Genomic DNA, 15,422 nt, shown 5'->3' with positions numbered 1-15,422 from the left:
CAAGGGCCCTTTGAGGTCACACGGCGAGTTGGCGATCTCAACTATGAGGTTGTGCGGTCAGATAGGGACGGGGCACGTCAAATTTACCACCTCAACCTGCTTAAAAAATGGTCTGAGGCGGAGTCAGTGATGCTAGCGACGGTAGTAAGTGGAGAGGAGGATCTCGGGCCGGAGGCGGTCCAAAAGCCTCAACCTCTCACCCTCACAGCTCACTGACGTAAAACGTTTACAAGCAGAGTTTGCTGACGTGTTCTCGCCCCTACCTGGTCGGACCGATCTCATTCAACACCACGTTGAGACGGAGCCGGGCGTGGTTGTTCGCTTGCCTGAACACAAGAAAAAAGTCGTTCAGGCAGAATTAGGAGCTATGCTGGACATGGGAGTAATAGAAGAGTCCAACAGTGACTGGGCGAGCCCGATAGTTTTAGTACCTAAACCTGACGGCTCGGTCCGGTTCTGTGTGGACTACCGTAAGGTAAACGCGGTGTCAAAATTCGATGCTTATCCAATGCCAAGGGTTGACGAGTTGCTTGATCGGCTAGGGGCCGCTCGCTTTTATTCGACACTGGACTTAACAAAGGGGTATTTGGCAGATCCCCTTGTCTCCCATGTCCAAAGAAAAGACCGCTTTCACCACGCCGTTCGGGTTACACCAATTTGTCACCCTTCCTTTCGGCTTGTTCGGGGCTCCTGCAACCTTCCAGCGTCTGATGGACAGACTTCTCCGGCCGCATGCTGCATATGCCGCTGCCTACTTGGATGATATCATCATCTATAGTACGGACTGGCAGCGTCATATGCAGCACTTGCGAGCTGTCCTGAAGTCGCTGAGAAGGGCAGGGCTCACGGCCAACCCAAAGAAGTGTGCGATTGGGCGGGTGGAAGTAAGATATCTGGGCTTCCACTTGGGTCATGGGCAGGTGCGTCCCCAAATTGATAAGACCGCAGCTGTTGCGACCTGTCCGAGGCCCAAGACCAAAAAAGAGGTTAGACAGTTCCTGGGGCTAGCGGGATATTACAGAAGGTTTGTACCTAATTATTCGGACCACGCTAGCCCGCTGACTGATCTAACTAAAAAGGAAGTACCAGATACAGTTCAGTGGACGGAGCGGTGCCAGCAGGCTTTTACCCAGATAAAGGCTGCTCTGTGTGGTGGACCGCTCCTACAGGCTCCTAACTTTTCTCTCCCTTTTTCCCTACAGACTGACGCTTCGGACCGAGGGTTGGGCGCGGTCCTGTCCCAGGAGGTGGAGGGTGAAGAGCGGCCGGTGCTGTACATCAGTCGGAAGCTCTCTAAGAGAAAGACGATGTACAGCACCATAGAGAAGGAGTGTTTGGCCATCAGGTGGGCCGTTCTCATCCTTCGCTATTACCTCCTCGGGCGAGAGTTCACCCTCTGTTCGGACCACGCCCCCTTGCAGTGGCTCCACCGCATGAAAGATACCAACGCGCGGATCACCCGTTGGTATCTGGCCTTACAACCCTTTAAGTTCAAGGTGGTCATTCCCCTCTGGCTCTCAGCGAAGGCGGTCGCATTCTCTCCTCTCTCCTCTCGTCTCCTTACTCCCTCCTCTCCTGCTTGCTTCTCTCGTCTCGTCTAGTCTACTGTCTTAAACTTTGGGAGACTCTCCACGCACTGCTCTCGAACTAAAAATTATGGATTTGATCAACTGGTCTCTCAGCGCAATTGACACCATCTTCTCGACGAGAAGCTTGGGTTCGGGGGAACCTGACTGCCCTGCCGGAACGTTTGCTGCTGGCTACACGATGGACGCGTGGGAGAGGTGGCATGTTGTGTGTCTAGCGGCACTTTCCGTAGAGGACATTGAAGACATCTACCTATTCGGATTCATGGTAACAGGGTTTCTGCTGATTGGATCAGGCATTGCCCTGGGATATCGAAAAATTCAGAAAGCGGTGACAGCTGTTCAAAGCTCCACAAGGCTGCCCGTCATGATTGAAGCAGTGGGCAGAGCGGTCATCTCCCAAACTGGGACCACTAACCGCAACATGGATAACATCATGGAGTTGCAACGCAAGATGGATATCATCACGGAAAAGCTCACTGCTTTGCAAAATGGTTTCAGAGACCAGAACGAACTAAGAGAGTAGTCATAAATTGTGGCTACTCGCTCCCAGACCAAACAAATTCCAATCTTATCTGCTTTCGGCTCCCTCAACCAGCACGGCCTTGGCCAAGGCCGCTGCTGAGACAACAACTCCTCCAGAAGAGCACTGCAGGAAGACGCTCTTGCATTCATCCCCCAACCACCTGCTGACTCGGACTGGGATCTGATCAAGGTTGTCTCCATAACAACGGGAGCACCGAGATTATGGTGCCAGGCGTGACTCTTCAGGCCTACACAAACATGCACATGAACTTTACAGACACGCAGGCCGGATGGCTCCCCGGCCTGAGACGGGCGGTAGGGGTATGTGCCGGGGCGGGTGTGGTTTCGCGAGGTCTGTAGCGGGAGAGAGAGCGGAACCGAGCGGTCGGTAAGTAGGTCAAGTGCAAATGACGAACACCTGTCTCTGATTGCAGTAATTGGCGTGGAGAGGCCGCATATAAGCCGCTGTCGGGAGAGAGAAGAGAGAGAGAGTTGGACTGGGACTCTGCGCACGCTGCCGACCTGGAGAGAAACTGTTTTGAACCTGAGTGATCAAGTTACAAGTCTTGAGTGAACGTTTATTTGTTGATGCGCCCACGTGCGCTGTTTATGTTTGTATCTGAGAAGCTTTGTGCTGAATAAAGTCGCAAGTCCCAGTCACGCCGGCCCCGCCTTCTTCCTTCCTGCCCACGAGAACATCGAACTGCATTACAATGCTATTGCCATGCTAAATATGTATTTATTGCATTGCCTTATTTGGTTAACAGGGTGAAGCTTGTGAGGACACCATATCTGTGTGCTCTGAGACCACTGCTCTTTTAATGAGGAAAAAGTTTCTCATGTCTATTGTATTGTAGGATTACACACAACTGCATCCTCTTAATGAGGCCTCTTCTTCACACTTCCCAGGCCAGAGAAAAAGGGTAATACATCTTTCCGTATAAAGTTACAACTGTATACAATAAAGTCGTGACCAGTCTGTTACTTTAGCAGGAAACAGACACTGTCAGAGCCCTCTATAAGAGAAATTTGGAGCTGGACTATGACATCAAATTACTGGAAAAAAAGAAGCTGAAACTACAGATTGAGGAGTTGGAATACCGGAAGATGGTATGTGAAGCAATAGTTGTGAATTAAAAGACTTTAAGAATGCACAAACTTTTTTTTCTTTTCTTTCTTTTTTAAGCAACGTGAAAATCAATAAAACGATTTGACTCCCAAATTTGTACTGTACTTTTATTAGAAATCAATTTAAATACTGTGCTGTTATTGCATCTCTCAGTACTCTGTCAGATGGAAAGTCCAATGTAATGGGGTCAGTTTCATCAGGGGGGAGTTGGTGGTGGCACTTTCTTTTTTCTTATAGTGGCTATATTGTGCAGTATTGCACATGCAGCCACTATCTGGGATGCTCTCTGTGGTGATGTTCTCAGGCCACGCAGACAATTAAATCGTGCCTTCAGAATACCAAAGGTATTCTCAATTCTGACCCTGGTTTTGCTTTGGGCCACGTTGAATTGCTGCTGGGGCCTTGTGTCAGGGTCAGGGTAGGGGGTCATTAAATATCGCTGACAAGCATAACCCCTGTCTCCAACCAACAAGCCATCAAACATCCATGTCAAGAAGCATAAAATAAATGATATAAGTAAATGCAATAGTTCCATTTTAAGTATTTGTGAATCTCCCCCCTCCCCTCTCTTTATACCTTCCTCAAAGCGCTGACCTGACACAGATTCCCGAAAAATTCTGGAGTCATGTACCGAGCCAGGCCATCTAGCATCCAAACTTGTGATCAAGTATTGATTGTCACAAGTCATCTGCAATTAACAGGCATGTCAGTATAACAGATGTATGTCCATAGGTTAAAAATCATATCAGATTTGATAAGAGTCTAATCCGTTAAAGAGAAATGAGAAGGCATCTCGGACTGTACCTGGACATTGAGGGAGTGAATAGATTTTCTGTTCACAAAATCAGCCTCATGCTCACCTAGGGCTGCAGAAATTGCAATATGTGTGCAATCTATTGCACCAATGACCCAAGGAAATCCTTTTCAAAAACATTGGTTATGCAACTTTAAAGTCTGTAACATAAGATGAATCGTAATAGGTAGGCAGCATTTGAAATTATCTTACCAGCTATTCTGTAAAACCCCTCTTTAATAGCCAGCGTCTCTAAGTGGCCAGGAAAAACAATGAATACATCAATGTATTCCTGCAATGCAATGACCACTTTCCGTATTGCTCTGCAGGCGGTATGTTTGCTTATGTTTTCAGCATCACCCACTGCATGCAAATATGTACCACTAGCAAAGAACCGCAAAGCAATACATCTAAGTTGCGGTACATTAAGCGCGTGGCTTCGGCGTGTCATATTTTTAATGTGTGGCTCGAGAAGCCGGCATAGATAGACTATACTATCTGCCGAAAACCGATACCTTTTGTACAGATAATCATCGGGAAAAGCTAGGGGATTATGCCTATCCCTAAAAGTTATTTCCCAACGAAGTGCCCTTCTTATTATCTGCGCTCCGATCTCCACAGGGTTTTTCAAAAATGGTGACGCCATTGCTACAAACTCTAAAGATTTGACTGTGATGTGTCAGATTTGTCACTTTACTAACTGCTGATTGGTCCAGTTTGGGTTTGTGATCTCTAACCCAGAATAAAACCTGCTCTCGAGCAGGTTAGCCGTGTAGTGTAAGTTACCATGGCAATGAACACCGCTAAAAACCAATCCACCTTCATAAGCCCCAAAAAAAGAGTTTGCTCAAACTAACCGCAAACTTACCTGGGTTAAAACCTGAACCGGATTTGTGCAACAGGCCACTGGGATTCCCAACCAAACTCTGTTGACCTAAAATATTTACTCAAAGTCCTCTTGAGATTAATAAAGTTAATATTTCAATAATTTAACACACTTTCACGTTCACACAGTTCTCTGATGTTGGTTAATGGTGACATGATGTACATGTAAACAAATACAACCCCAAATCAGAAAAAGTTGGGACAGTATGGAAAACGCAAAAAAAAAAAAAAAAAAAAAAGTGATTTCTAAATTTACTTTGACTTGTATTTCCTTGCAGACAATATGAACACAAAATATTTCATGTTTTGTCTGGTCAACTTCATGTCATTTGTAAATATGCATCCTTTCCTGTCATTCAGACCTGCAAAAATTTCAAAAAAAGTTGGGACAGGAGCAATTTAGGGCTAGTAATGAGGTAAAATGGTTAAATAATGATGTGATTTGAAACAGGTGATGTCAACAGGTGATTGTAATTATGATTTGGTACAAAAGCAGCATCCAAGAAAGGTCTAATCCTTTAGGAGCAAAGATGGGCCGAGGATCGCCAGTTTGCCAACAAATACGTGAGAAAATTATTGAAATGTTTAAAAACAATGTTCCTCAAAGAAAGATAGGAAGAGATTTGGATATTTCACATTCAACAGTGCATAACATAATTAAAAGATTCAAGGAATCTGGAGGAATTTCAGTGCGTAAAGGACAAGGGCGCAAGCCTAAGCTGAACAACCGTGATCTCCGATCCCTCAGGCGGCACTGCATCAAGAATCGTCATTCATCTATAAGCGATATCACCACATGGGCTCAGGACTACTTTGGCAAACCTTTGTCAAGTACCACAATACGTAGTTACATCCACAAATGCCAGTTAAAACTGTACTGTGCCAAAAAGGAAGCCCTATGTTAACAGTGTCCAGAAGCGCCGTCGACTTCTCTGGGCTCGGAGGCATCTGGGATGGACCATCACACAGTGGAAACGTGTACTGTGGTCAGATGAATCAGTATTTCAGGTATTTTTTGGGAGGAATGGACGCCATGTGCTCCGGACCAAAGAAGAAAAGGATCATCCAGACTGTTACCAGCAACAAGTCCAAAAGCCAGGGTCTGTCATGGTATGGGGTTGTGTCAGTGCCCTTGGCAAAGGAAACTTGCACTTCTGTGAAGGCACCATTAATGCTGAAAAGTACATAGAGATTTTGGAGCATAATATGCTGCCTTCAAGAAGACATCTTTTCCAGGGACGTCCATGCATATTTCAACAAGACAATGCAAAACCACATTCTGCACACATTACAAAGTCCTGGCTGCGGAGGAAGAGGGTACGGGTACTTGACTGGCCTGCCTGCAATCCCGACCTGTCTCCAATATGAATGTGTCAAAATGCGACAACGAAGACCCCGTACTGTTGCCCACCTTAAGACTTGTTTGCAGGAAGAATGGGACAAAATTACACCTGAAACACTTCATCACTTGGTGCCTTCAGTCCCTAAACGTCTTTTAAGTGTTGTGAAAAGGAATGGCAACATTACAAAGTGGTAAATGCTTTACTGTCCCAACTTTTTTTTAAATGTGTTGCAGGTCTGAATGACAGGAAAGGATGCATATTTACAAATGACATGAAGTTCACCAGACAAAACATGAAATATTTTGTGTTCATATTGTCTGCAATGAAATACAAGTCAAAGTAAATTTAGAAATCACTTCTTCTTTTTTATTTGCGTTTTCCATACTGTCCCAACTTTTTCTGATGTGGGGTTGGAAAATGTGCCATCTTTTTTTACTATTTTATTTGGATTGTTTATATTTTTACAGTTTTGTAATAAATAATGATAAAACTAAATTCACTAAATTCACTAAATTTTTCAACTAAACATCGAAATAAATCTAATAAATAAACTAAATTAACCATTTAAACTAAATTACTGATCTAATTATTGATCTAAAGCCCACACTGTCACTGTATGATAATTGAAATGAGCTGATGACATCAGCGCTTTTTCCAGAATGGCTATACAGCTGAATAAAATTATGCTGCATTATTTTCCTGTTTAACACTGTAAAGCTGCTTTGAAACAATTTACATTGTTAAAAGCGCTATATAAATAAAGTTGACTTGACTTGACTTAAAAACAGGGCCTTGGCACTCAATGAGAGAGAACAGCCCCCATGTACACTCAACTAAAGGATTATTAGGAACACCATACTAATACTGTGTTTGAACCCCTTTCGCCTTCAGAACTGCCTTAATTCTACGTGGCATTGATTCAACAAGGTGCTGAAAGCATTCTTTAGAAATGTTGGCCCATATTTATAGGATAGCATCTTGCAGTTGATGGAGATTTTGGGGGATGCACATCCAGGGCACGAAGCTCCCGTTCCACCACATCCCACAGATGCTCTATTGGGTTGAGATCTGGAGACTGTGGGGGCCATTTTAGTACAGTGAACTCATTGTCATGTTCAAGAAACCAATTTTAAATGATTAGAGTTTTGTGACATGGTACATTATCCTGCTGGAAGTAGCCATCACAGGTGGGTACATGGTGGTCATAAAGGGATGGACACGGTCAGAAACAATGCTCAGGGAGGCCGTGGCATTTAAACAATGCCCAATTGGCACTAAGGGGCCTAAAGTGTGCCAAGAAAACATCCCCCACACCATTACACCACCACCACCAGCCTGCACAGTGGTAACAAGGCATGATGGATCCATGTTCTCATTCTGTTTACGCCAAATTCTGACTCTACCATCTGAATGTCTCAACAGAAATCGAGACTCATCAGACCAGGCAACATTTTTCCAGTCTTCAACTGTCCAATTTTGGTGAGCTCGTGCAAATTGTAGCCTCTTTTTCCTATTTGTAGTGGAGATGAGTGGTACCCGGTGGGGTCTTCTGCTGTTGTAGCCCATCCGCCTCAAGGTTGTGCGTGTTGTGGCTTAGGGTTGGGCGATGTCCCCTAAATTGGCAGTTGACGATGTTTACAGTAAAACATTGTGATGGTCGATGATATCTGCATTTGGGGGGGGGGTTAGGTAAATAGGTAGATAATATACTATATCTATTTACATAAATACTATTTTCTACTTAAAACTATCATTTCGTTATTTTTACGAACCCAAATAATGACTCATCCGCTAGGTTGCACGTGAGGGGGAAAAAATAGCTTCCTTTCACTTAAGAGTTGAGCTCTTTTTATTTTAATATATCTCTTTACATAAATACTATTTTATACTTTTAAAAAATTAATTTCGTTATTTTACTAACCCAGTGTTTTGTATGTGAATGCTGTTTCACGCGAATATTACCACAGGAGTGAAGCACAAAGCTTTGTTTAGCCTAGAAAGGAAATAATGGTCAGATAGCACTTTTTAATTCTGTTTTGCGATCTGGATCTGGTCACTCGATTTTCCGTGAATTTTAACTATAGGCCTAGTCCATTTTATCCCAATGGACATGGACATCTCGTTTCTTTTCCTAAATCTTCACTCACGTCGCCATTTTCGCAGGGGATTATGTTTCTTCCTTTAGTTTGCTTATAATTAAGTCTATTATAACTATTCACATCCTTTACTGTGGTAAAGTATAAAAACACTGTAGGACGAATACCTTTTTACTTCAAATTTTATTTAACACAGTTTGTTCTTGTTATTAAACTTGGTAAGGCGCGTCAAGTTTGGTTTATTTGAATAGCGCATTTCACACACAAGCCCGTGATTTTAGTTTTGTTTTCTCTGGCAGTGAATAATCAAACATTGCCTAATTGTCTTGACCTTGTGGAAGATAAAATCCGCTCTTCAGACCTTTTACAACAAGTGTTGCCTTGTCACATCAGGAGAAAACATGAAGATGAAGATATTCAAGAAGGTGTCTATCCAGCTTGTGTCCCACATTCCTCTCAAAGCGCAGAGCGGTATATGACACATCTTTGCGGGGAAATAGTATGAATCAAATATTTTTCAAACTAATTTTTAATTTTCTTATATTCTTGAGGTAACCATTATTTACTGAAAATCATTTAAATGTTTTATAGGCTGTGTTGTTTCACTGACGGAAGTGCTAAAATAAACACGCATACTTATGGATGTTTCAGCCTCAAATTTCAAAATGTAGGCTATATATATATCTGGCATAGACTACAGTATTTAAAATAACATATATGCATTAGTTACTTTCTCAATTTAATTTACAGAGCAATCCCTGCTAAGTTTTTAGTTTAACTAATACTATAGAAGAGGATTAGTGTGTGTCGCACTCACAACAGACTCGCAACGGGGGCGTGGCATCACGATGGTGGCGCTCCATCGTGATGTTGGTTAGCCATCACGATGGACGATGATATCATCCATCGGCACAAACCTATTGTGGCTTCACAAATGCTTTGCTGCAGACCTCGGTTGTAAAGAGTGGTTATTTCAGTCAAAGTTGCTCTTCTATCAGCTTGAATCAGTCGGCCCATTCTCCTCTGACCTCTAGCATCAACAAGGCATTTTCGCCCACAGGACTGCCGCATACTGGATGCTTTTCCCTTTTCACACCATTCTTTGTAAACCCTAGAAATGGTTGTGCATGAAAATCCCAGTAACTGAGCGGATTGTGAAATACTCAGACCGGCCCGTCTGGCACCAACAACCATGCCACGCTCAAAATTGCTTAAAGGGTTAGTTCACCCAAAAAGGAAAATTCTGTCATTAATTACTTACCCTCATGTCGTTCGACACCCGTCAGACCTCCGTTCATCTTCGGAACACAAATTAAGATATTTTAGTTGAAATCTGATGGCTCTGAAAGGCCTCCATTGGCACAATGCACGGTTCACTCTCAAGACCCATAAAAGGTACTAAAGACGTCGTTACTAGGGGTGCACCGATCCGACTTTTTCAGTCCCGATACCGATACCGATGCCTGGGCTTTGTGTATCTGTCGATACCCGATACCGATCCGATATATTGTTGAATTAATAATAAACTGTATATCTTCCACCTTATACCTTCCTTGAAGAGACTAAAGGCACCAGACTTTACTAACTAAACATAACTAAGACAAAATAACAGATGTATGTAAGGTGTTGAATTCTTATTTATTTAAAAAACAATTGTGCATTCAAATCTAAAATAGAATGTAATCTAACTTCTTTAAATAAATAAAATGTAGCAGTGGAAACAAAAAACAGTGTATTGGTCAAACATACAATAGTAATCTGACAGTTACCAAACATTTTTTTACACTACAGATAATTGTTTTGGTATATAATCATATCAATATTAAAAAGTAGCATTACAAATTAACAAATAGTCTAATTTTCTGCCATATGCAATTTAATAAAAATTTTCAGCTAGCTAATAACAACTTTGTTCTGGTTTCACCTCACTCCAGATTAAATGATTGTAGGCTAGGCCTATTTATTTTACTACACATTGTCAACAGAAATAAGATGAAATACTGTTGATAATTAAAAATAATTCTTACTACCCACTCTTGCTAAATTGGGTAAGCACACTTGTGTTCTCATTTCAGTTGCGTTCTGAGTAAATTAATAAACTGAGTTCATGAGTTCAGTGTTGGACAGATCAGTTGTTCTGGCCAGTCGTTAAAATGATTCGGTTCAAAGGAGTCATTAGGTCACGAATCGGACATTAGCAGACGCGTTGTGTGCGAATCCCGTCTGTTAGAACATCGAGAAAGATGTCAACACACAGAAAACACTTCATAACTGGATATATTTTGTCTCCCGCTTATTGAAAGTATGCTTTATGTCAGCTGGTCAGAGAAGAGTCAATGTTTTTTGAGCGCAATTCACACCCAGTGATAATTCAAGGACAAAATTGTCCGAATGTGTCACGTGCAACATGGTTTCGGTCTTCCGAGCTTTTGATTTGGATTAATATGTGAAATATGAGAACGAACACTGATTATTTTGAAGACCCAGAGAGCGCGCGCGGGGGAAGAGCTCTCAGATCGGTCTCTCTGTCACTCAGTCACAAGCGCAGCATCTGTTCTACATCACTCGTAAATCACAATAACTCATCAAATTAGGCTTTGGCCGTCAAAAAAATGTCAATGCAGGAAAGACCCTGACTTTGCAGTAATACCCTCGAAACAGCGACGAACTAGTTGGCGTGGCAAGCGTGAAATATCTCCTCCACACAGCCGAGTCTCTTCTAGCATGCGACACACGTGAAGCTGACGAATGACGTAGGTTCTGCTGCGACGGAAAAAAAACACCTGGATCGGCTTGTGGATCTGTTAATTTTTCCGATCCCCGATCCAGCTATTTTGTCAGTATCGCGGCCGATATCCGATCCTAATATCGGATCGGTGCACCCCTAGTCGTTACAAAGTCCATCTCACTACAGTGGTTCTACAATAACTTTATGAATCGGAGAGAATAGTTTTTGTGCGCAAAAAAACCCTAAATAACCACTTATATAGTGATAACGATTTCAAAACACGGCCTCATGAAGCTTCGAAGCGTTATGAATCAGTGAGTCGAATGATGATTTGGATCGTGTGTCAAACCGCCAAACTGCTGAAATTTGGCGATCCAAACTGCTCATTCGACTCACTGATTCATAATGCTCATAATGATTCATAATGCTCAACACTATCATTTGTGTTCTGAAGATGAACGGAGGTCTTACGGGTGTCCAACGACATGAGGGTAAGTAATTAATGACAGAATTTTCATTTTTGGGTGAACTAACCCTTTAAATCACCTTTCTTTCCCATTCTGACATTCAGTGTGGAGTTCAGGAGATTGTCTTGACCAGGACTACACCCCTAAATGCATTGAAGCAACTGCCACATGATTGGTTGATTAGATAATTGCATTAATGAGAAATTGAACAAGTGTTCCTAATAATCCTTTAGGTGAGTGTATGTCCAGATCACACACTGCCAGAGCTAGCTCTTACATCCAGTCTGAAACAGACAGTAACTTTATATGATCACAAAAGCAAAATGAAGCCATTATGACATTGGTGATGAAGACATGCGTAGCCTATACTTTTTTCCTATCCCAATTTAAAAATAGTAACCTCTGACCTATGTCCAAAATTGGGCCATCCATCAGAACAATGCTTTAAAGCTTTATGCACTGTATTATCTAATGAATATTAATTTTTACTGCAGACATCCCAACCTGAAAAAAGTCATTTCAGGGAGGTATCTTTCCAACCCCCCCATATCAAATATATCATTTCTATAGGCCTATGCAATTATTTGTAAAAAAAAAAAAATCATGTAAAATTATGTAGATCACTTTTACTATTTACATAAGTTGCTTATACTATTTATGTAAACTGCTTTTATTTATATTTCATTGCAACTTTAAACAGGTCTAAGGAGTTTGTTGTTTTCATGTAGCCTTGGCAACTAGCCGACCTGAAAAATATGCATATGAAATGAAACTTGTTTAACTCAACCATAACATGTCAGTTACAAACTGTAGAGCGTGCCAGATTGTCATTATGTTTATACTTTATACTTTCGTTTTTTGGGGCACTCTCCCTCTGCCATGGCGCTCCAGTTTCTAAATACACTGATCTGATTAATTCGGTTCGGTAAAGGAGATAAAAGCCCGCCCACACTGACAATTGATTGGTTGACTTACCGAAACAAGCCAATCAGGATGCTCTCCGTCTTACATAGATACAGAGCGACACGCGTCATAATCTGAAGACCACGCCCACCGGGGGGGGAAACAATCCAACGCTCTCCATTGACTTTGCATTGCGGGAGGCTGCCTCCTTGTCATTTCGGACTTATAACTAAAAACTGAACAATGTATAAAAGCGGATATGTGACAAATTGCCCCCGTTGGACCCCCCCCCCCCCCCCCCCGTGTGGGCGTGGCCTAAATACGCTCTGTCTCTATGCGCTTCATTAGGTGCACACCAGCACACACACACGCAAGGTCTCTAGCTCTCTCTCCCTCTCTCTCGCTCTCTCTCCCTCTCTGCCTTGCGCGCGTGCACAGTTTGTGTCTCGCATGCGCGCTCTTGCTCGCTCGCTCTAGATTGCGGGAGAATATAACAAATTTGCGGGCATCAGGGAGCCGCTATAAATATGCGGGAGACTCTCGGAACATCCGGGAGACTTGGGATGTCTGCCCGCTGGAACAGTTTTTCACAGGAACCGAATATTACACAACACCTGTTAGAACTGATGTCCTGTGTAACAGATGCATGCATTTGAGATGAAACGTGCGGATCTAACAGCGGGAAAACAGAGAAACACGGCTCTTTTGAGCTTCTACAGGCTCACGCGACAGCGCTTCAGAGCGCCTCAATCAATGAATAACACACATTTATGACAGGTAATGTTTATGAACTAATGCTGATGAATAATTACAATGTTTACTTTACGATGTTTATATAGTAATATGTTTTAGTTGTAACAATCTCCCTCATCTGAACTAGAATGAGCAGAGCTGCAACTGCAATAGTAAGGCGCATTTCAAAATGAGAGTCAATGTGTATTTCGAGCTTGTTTATAATTAAAAGTCACACATTATATATTCGTTTTTGGTTACACAATAAACTGTATTGAAATTAATTCCCATTTAAGTCATAGTCAGGAGGAAAGACTAAGAACAGTATTTGAAACATATTCAATAAAGTATCAACTAAAACCATTAAATCATATTCATTACTTGAAATTAAATACATGTTAACTGAAAAAAAAACCTTATTTGAAGCTTTAGCTTAACCTGAACAGAAATACAACATTATAAAAACTATATAGGTGTTTTAAAAACAAAACAAAAAAAGAAGTGCATTTTTGCACTTGAACGGTCAAAAACACAATTATGTTAAAATATCAGTTTTGACATGTATTCAAGTAACAGTCGGTTATGTGATGCTTAAATGCTAAATTAATGCATTAAAATTTAACTAAACTCATTATATTTTAGTTGACTAAATCTACTGTAGAGTAAAACTAAAAACAATTCAGGTGACTAATATATGACTAAAACTAAATGCCACTTTAGTCAAAAGACTATGACTAAAACCAAATCAAAATTTGCTGTCAAAATTAACACTGAACTAAATGAAGTAAATGTCCCTTACCTTCTTTCTTTGCTTCAGTCACTTCAGTGCCCGAGCTGCACCGAATGCACAAATGTTGAATGTAAAGGCGAATATCATAGACACACCCTTAGGTCCAGCACCCTTGATGCTTATTGGTTGATCCTGGTCTCAGCATCTCTCTCTGGCTGACTTAACCCCCCTTCTAATGACTAAGCAAAAGCAATGCTCAATACTTTTCCTTGAATTCATGTGATTTAGTATGGACTCATATAAACACAGTTAATTTAACACTGAGGATTCTACAAACTTCCAGCAGTGTAAAAAAGTTAAGTGATTCATTAAATGATGATTGAGCACTAGTGATGAAGAAAAGAGAAACAAGAACAGAAGATTAGCAGAGACACAACAACTAAAACTTAATTACAGCTACACAGCTTTAGATGAAATCAACTGCAAATAATAGAACACATGAAATATCTCAAGATCTCAGCAGAGGAGGATTAAACAACTCCAAAAACAGCATTACCTTCTTCAATTATTACAAACCAGTTTTTGAGTTTTATATCTTTCATACATATTTTAGTTGCCAGTCTTCATATTGAGCTGTCTGCTTTCCATCATTCAAATATTTAGCATTTAAAATCACTAGTCACTCTCCCCTGCTTATAATACCCGTCTATCGTCCTCCTAAGATGAACATGCAATTTCTATCTGATCTGTGTGAATTGCTCACAATTGGGTCTGCCCAGTCTACAGCAATGTTATTGCTAGGGGATTTCTATATTCATGTTGATACTGATACTGTGCATGCTGATGAGTTCATGTCTGTTTTAATCTGGAGCAATATATTGATTTTCCAACTCATGTACATGGTCATACACTGGATTTGGTATGCTCTATGGCAGGGGTGTCCAAACTTTTTTTAAAGGGGGCCGGATTCGATGTTGTGGACATACCCGGGGGCCGGTCCCTTTTCTATTATATATATATATATATATCATGCTTTTCTGACTTGGTATTTCTGTCTTTTTTCCAGTCCAAATATCAAAAAGTTCTTAAATCAAGATGCTTTTACTAAGGAAAATTACATATTTTTTCTTGATTCCTGGGGGGAAAAATAAAAATGAATTGAGTTTTTGCTTGAAACAAACTAAATTATCTGCCAATGGATTAGAAAAATAATCTTCCAAAATATTCCTTAAAGATTCCAAACAGAAACATTATTATTCTTACCCCATTGGCAGATATATTTGCTTGTTTTAAACAAAAACTCACTTCAATTAAATTTTATTTTCCAGAAAACAAGAAAAAATATATAATGTCATTTAACTTATCTCGTAACATCTTGATTTAAGAATTTTAAACTAGAAACAGGACAAAAATACTAAATGACAGCATTTTTTGCAGTGCACACAAGGCAAAAAGTAATACATATATACATATATATATATATATATATATAATATATATATATA

General features: G+C 41.1%; 2 protein-coding genes across 2 annotated transcripts in view; both read right to left on the bottom strand.

Annotated features, from left to right (window-relative positions):
- Positions 1-12,869, bottom strand: part of LOC307126068 (guanylate-binding protein 4-like) — a 50,993-nt gene extending 38,124 nt beyond the window's left edge. The window contains exon 1 of the mRNA XM_079816432.1: positions 12,528-12,869. The gene's annotated coding sequence lies outside the window, so the exon portion shown is untranslated. The remainder of the gene's footprint in view (positions 1-12,527) is intronic.
- Positions 2,158-4,679, bottom strand: LOC307126325 (putative nuclease HARBI1; the record flags this gene model as incomplete). The annotated part of the gene is made up of 4 exons (XM_079816789.1): positions 2,158-2,306; positions 3,817-3,928; positions 4,045-4,160; positions 4,247-4,679. 4 exons carry the CDS (start codon positions 4,677-4,679, stop codon positions 2,158-2,160), a joined length of 810 nt encoding a protein of 269 aa, XP_079672915.1.
- Positions 12,870-15,422: the final 2,553 nt, after the last annotated feature.

The sequence above is a fragment of the Gobio gobio genome (genome assembly GCF_949357685.1).
Source record: "Gobio gobio genome assembly, chromosome: 5".
NCBI lineage: Eukaryota > Metazoa > Chordata > Actinopteri > Cypriniformes > Gobionidae > Gobio > Gobio gobio.
Note: the sequence above shows the minus strand (reverse complement) of the source record. Positions and strands in the feature narration are given on the sequence as shown.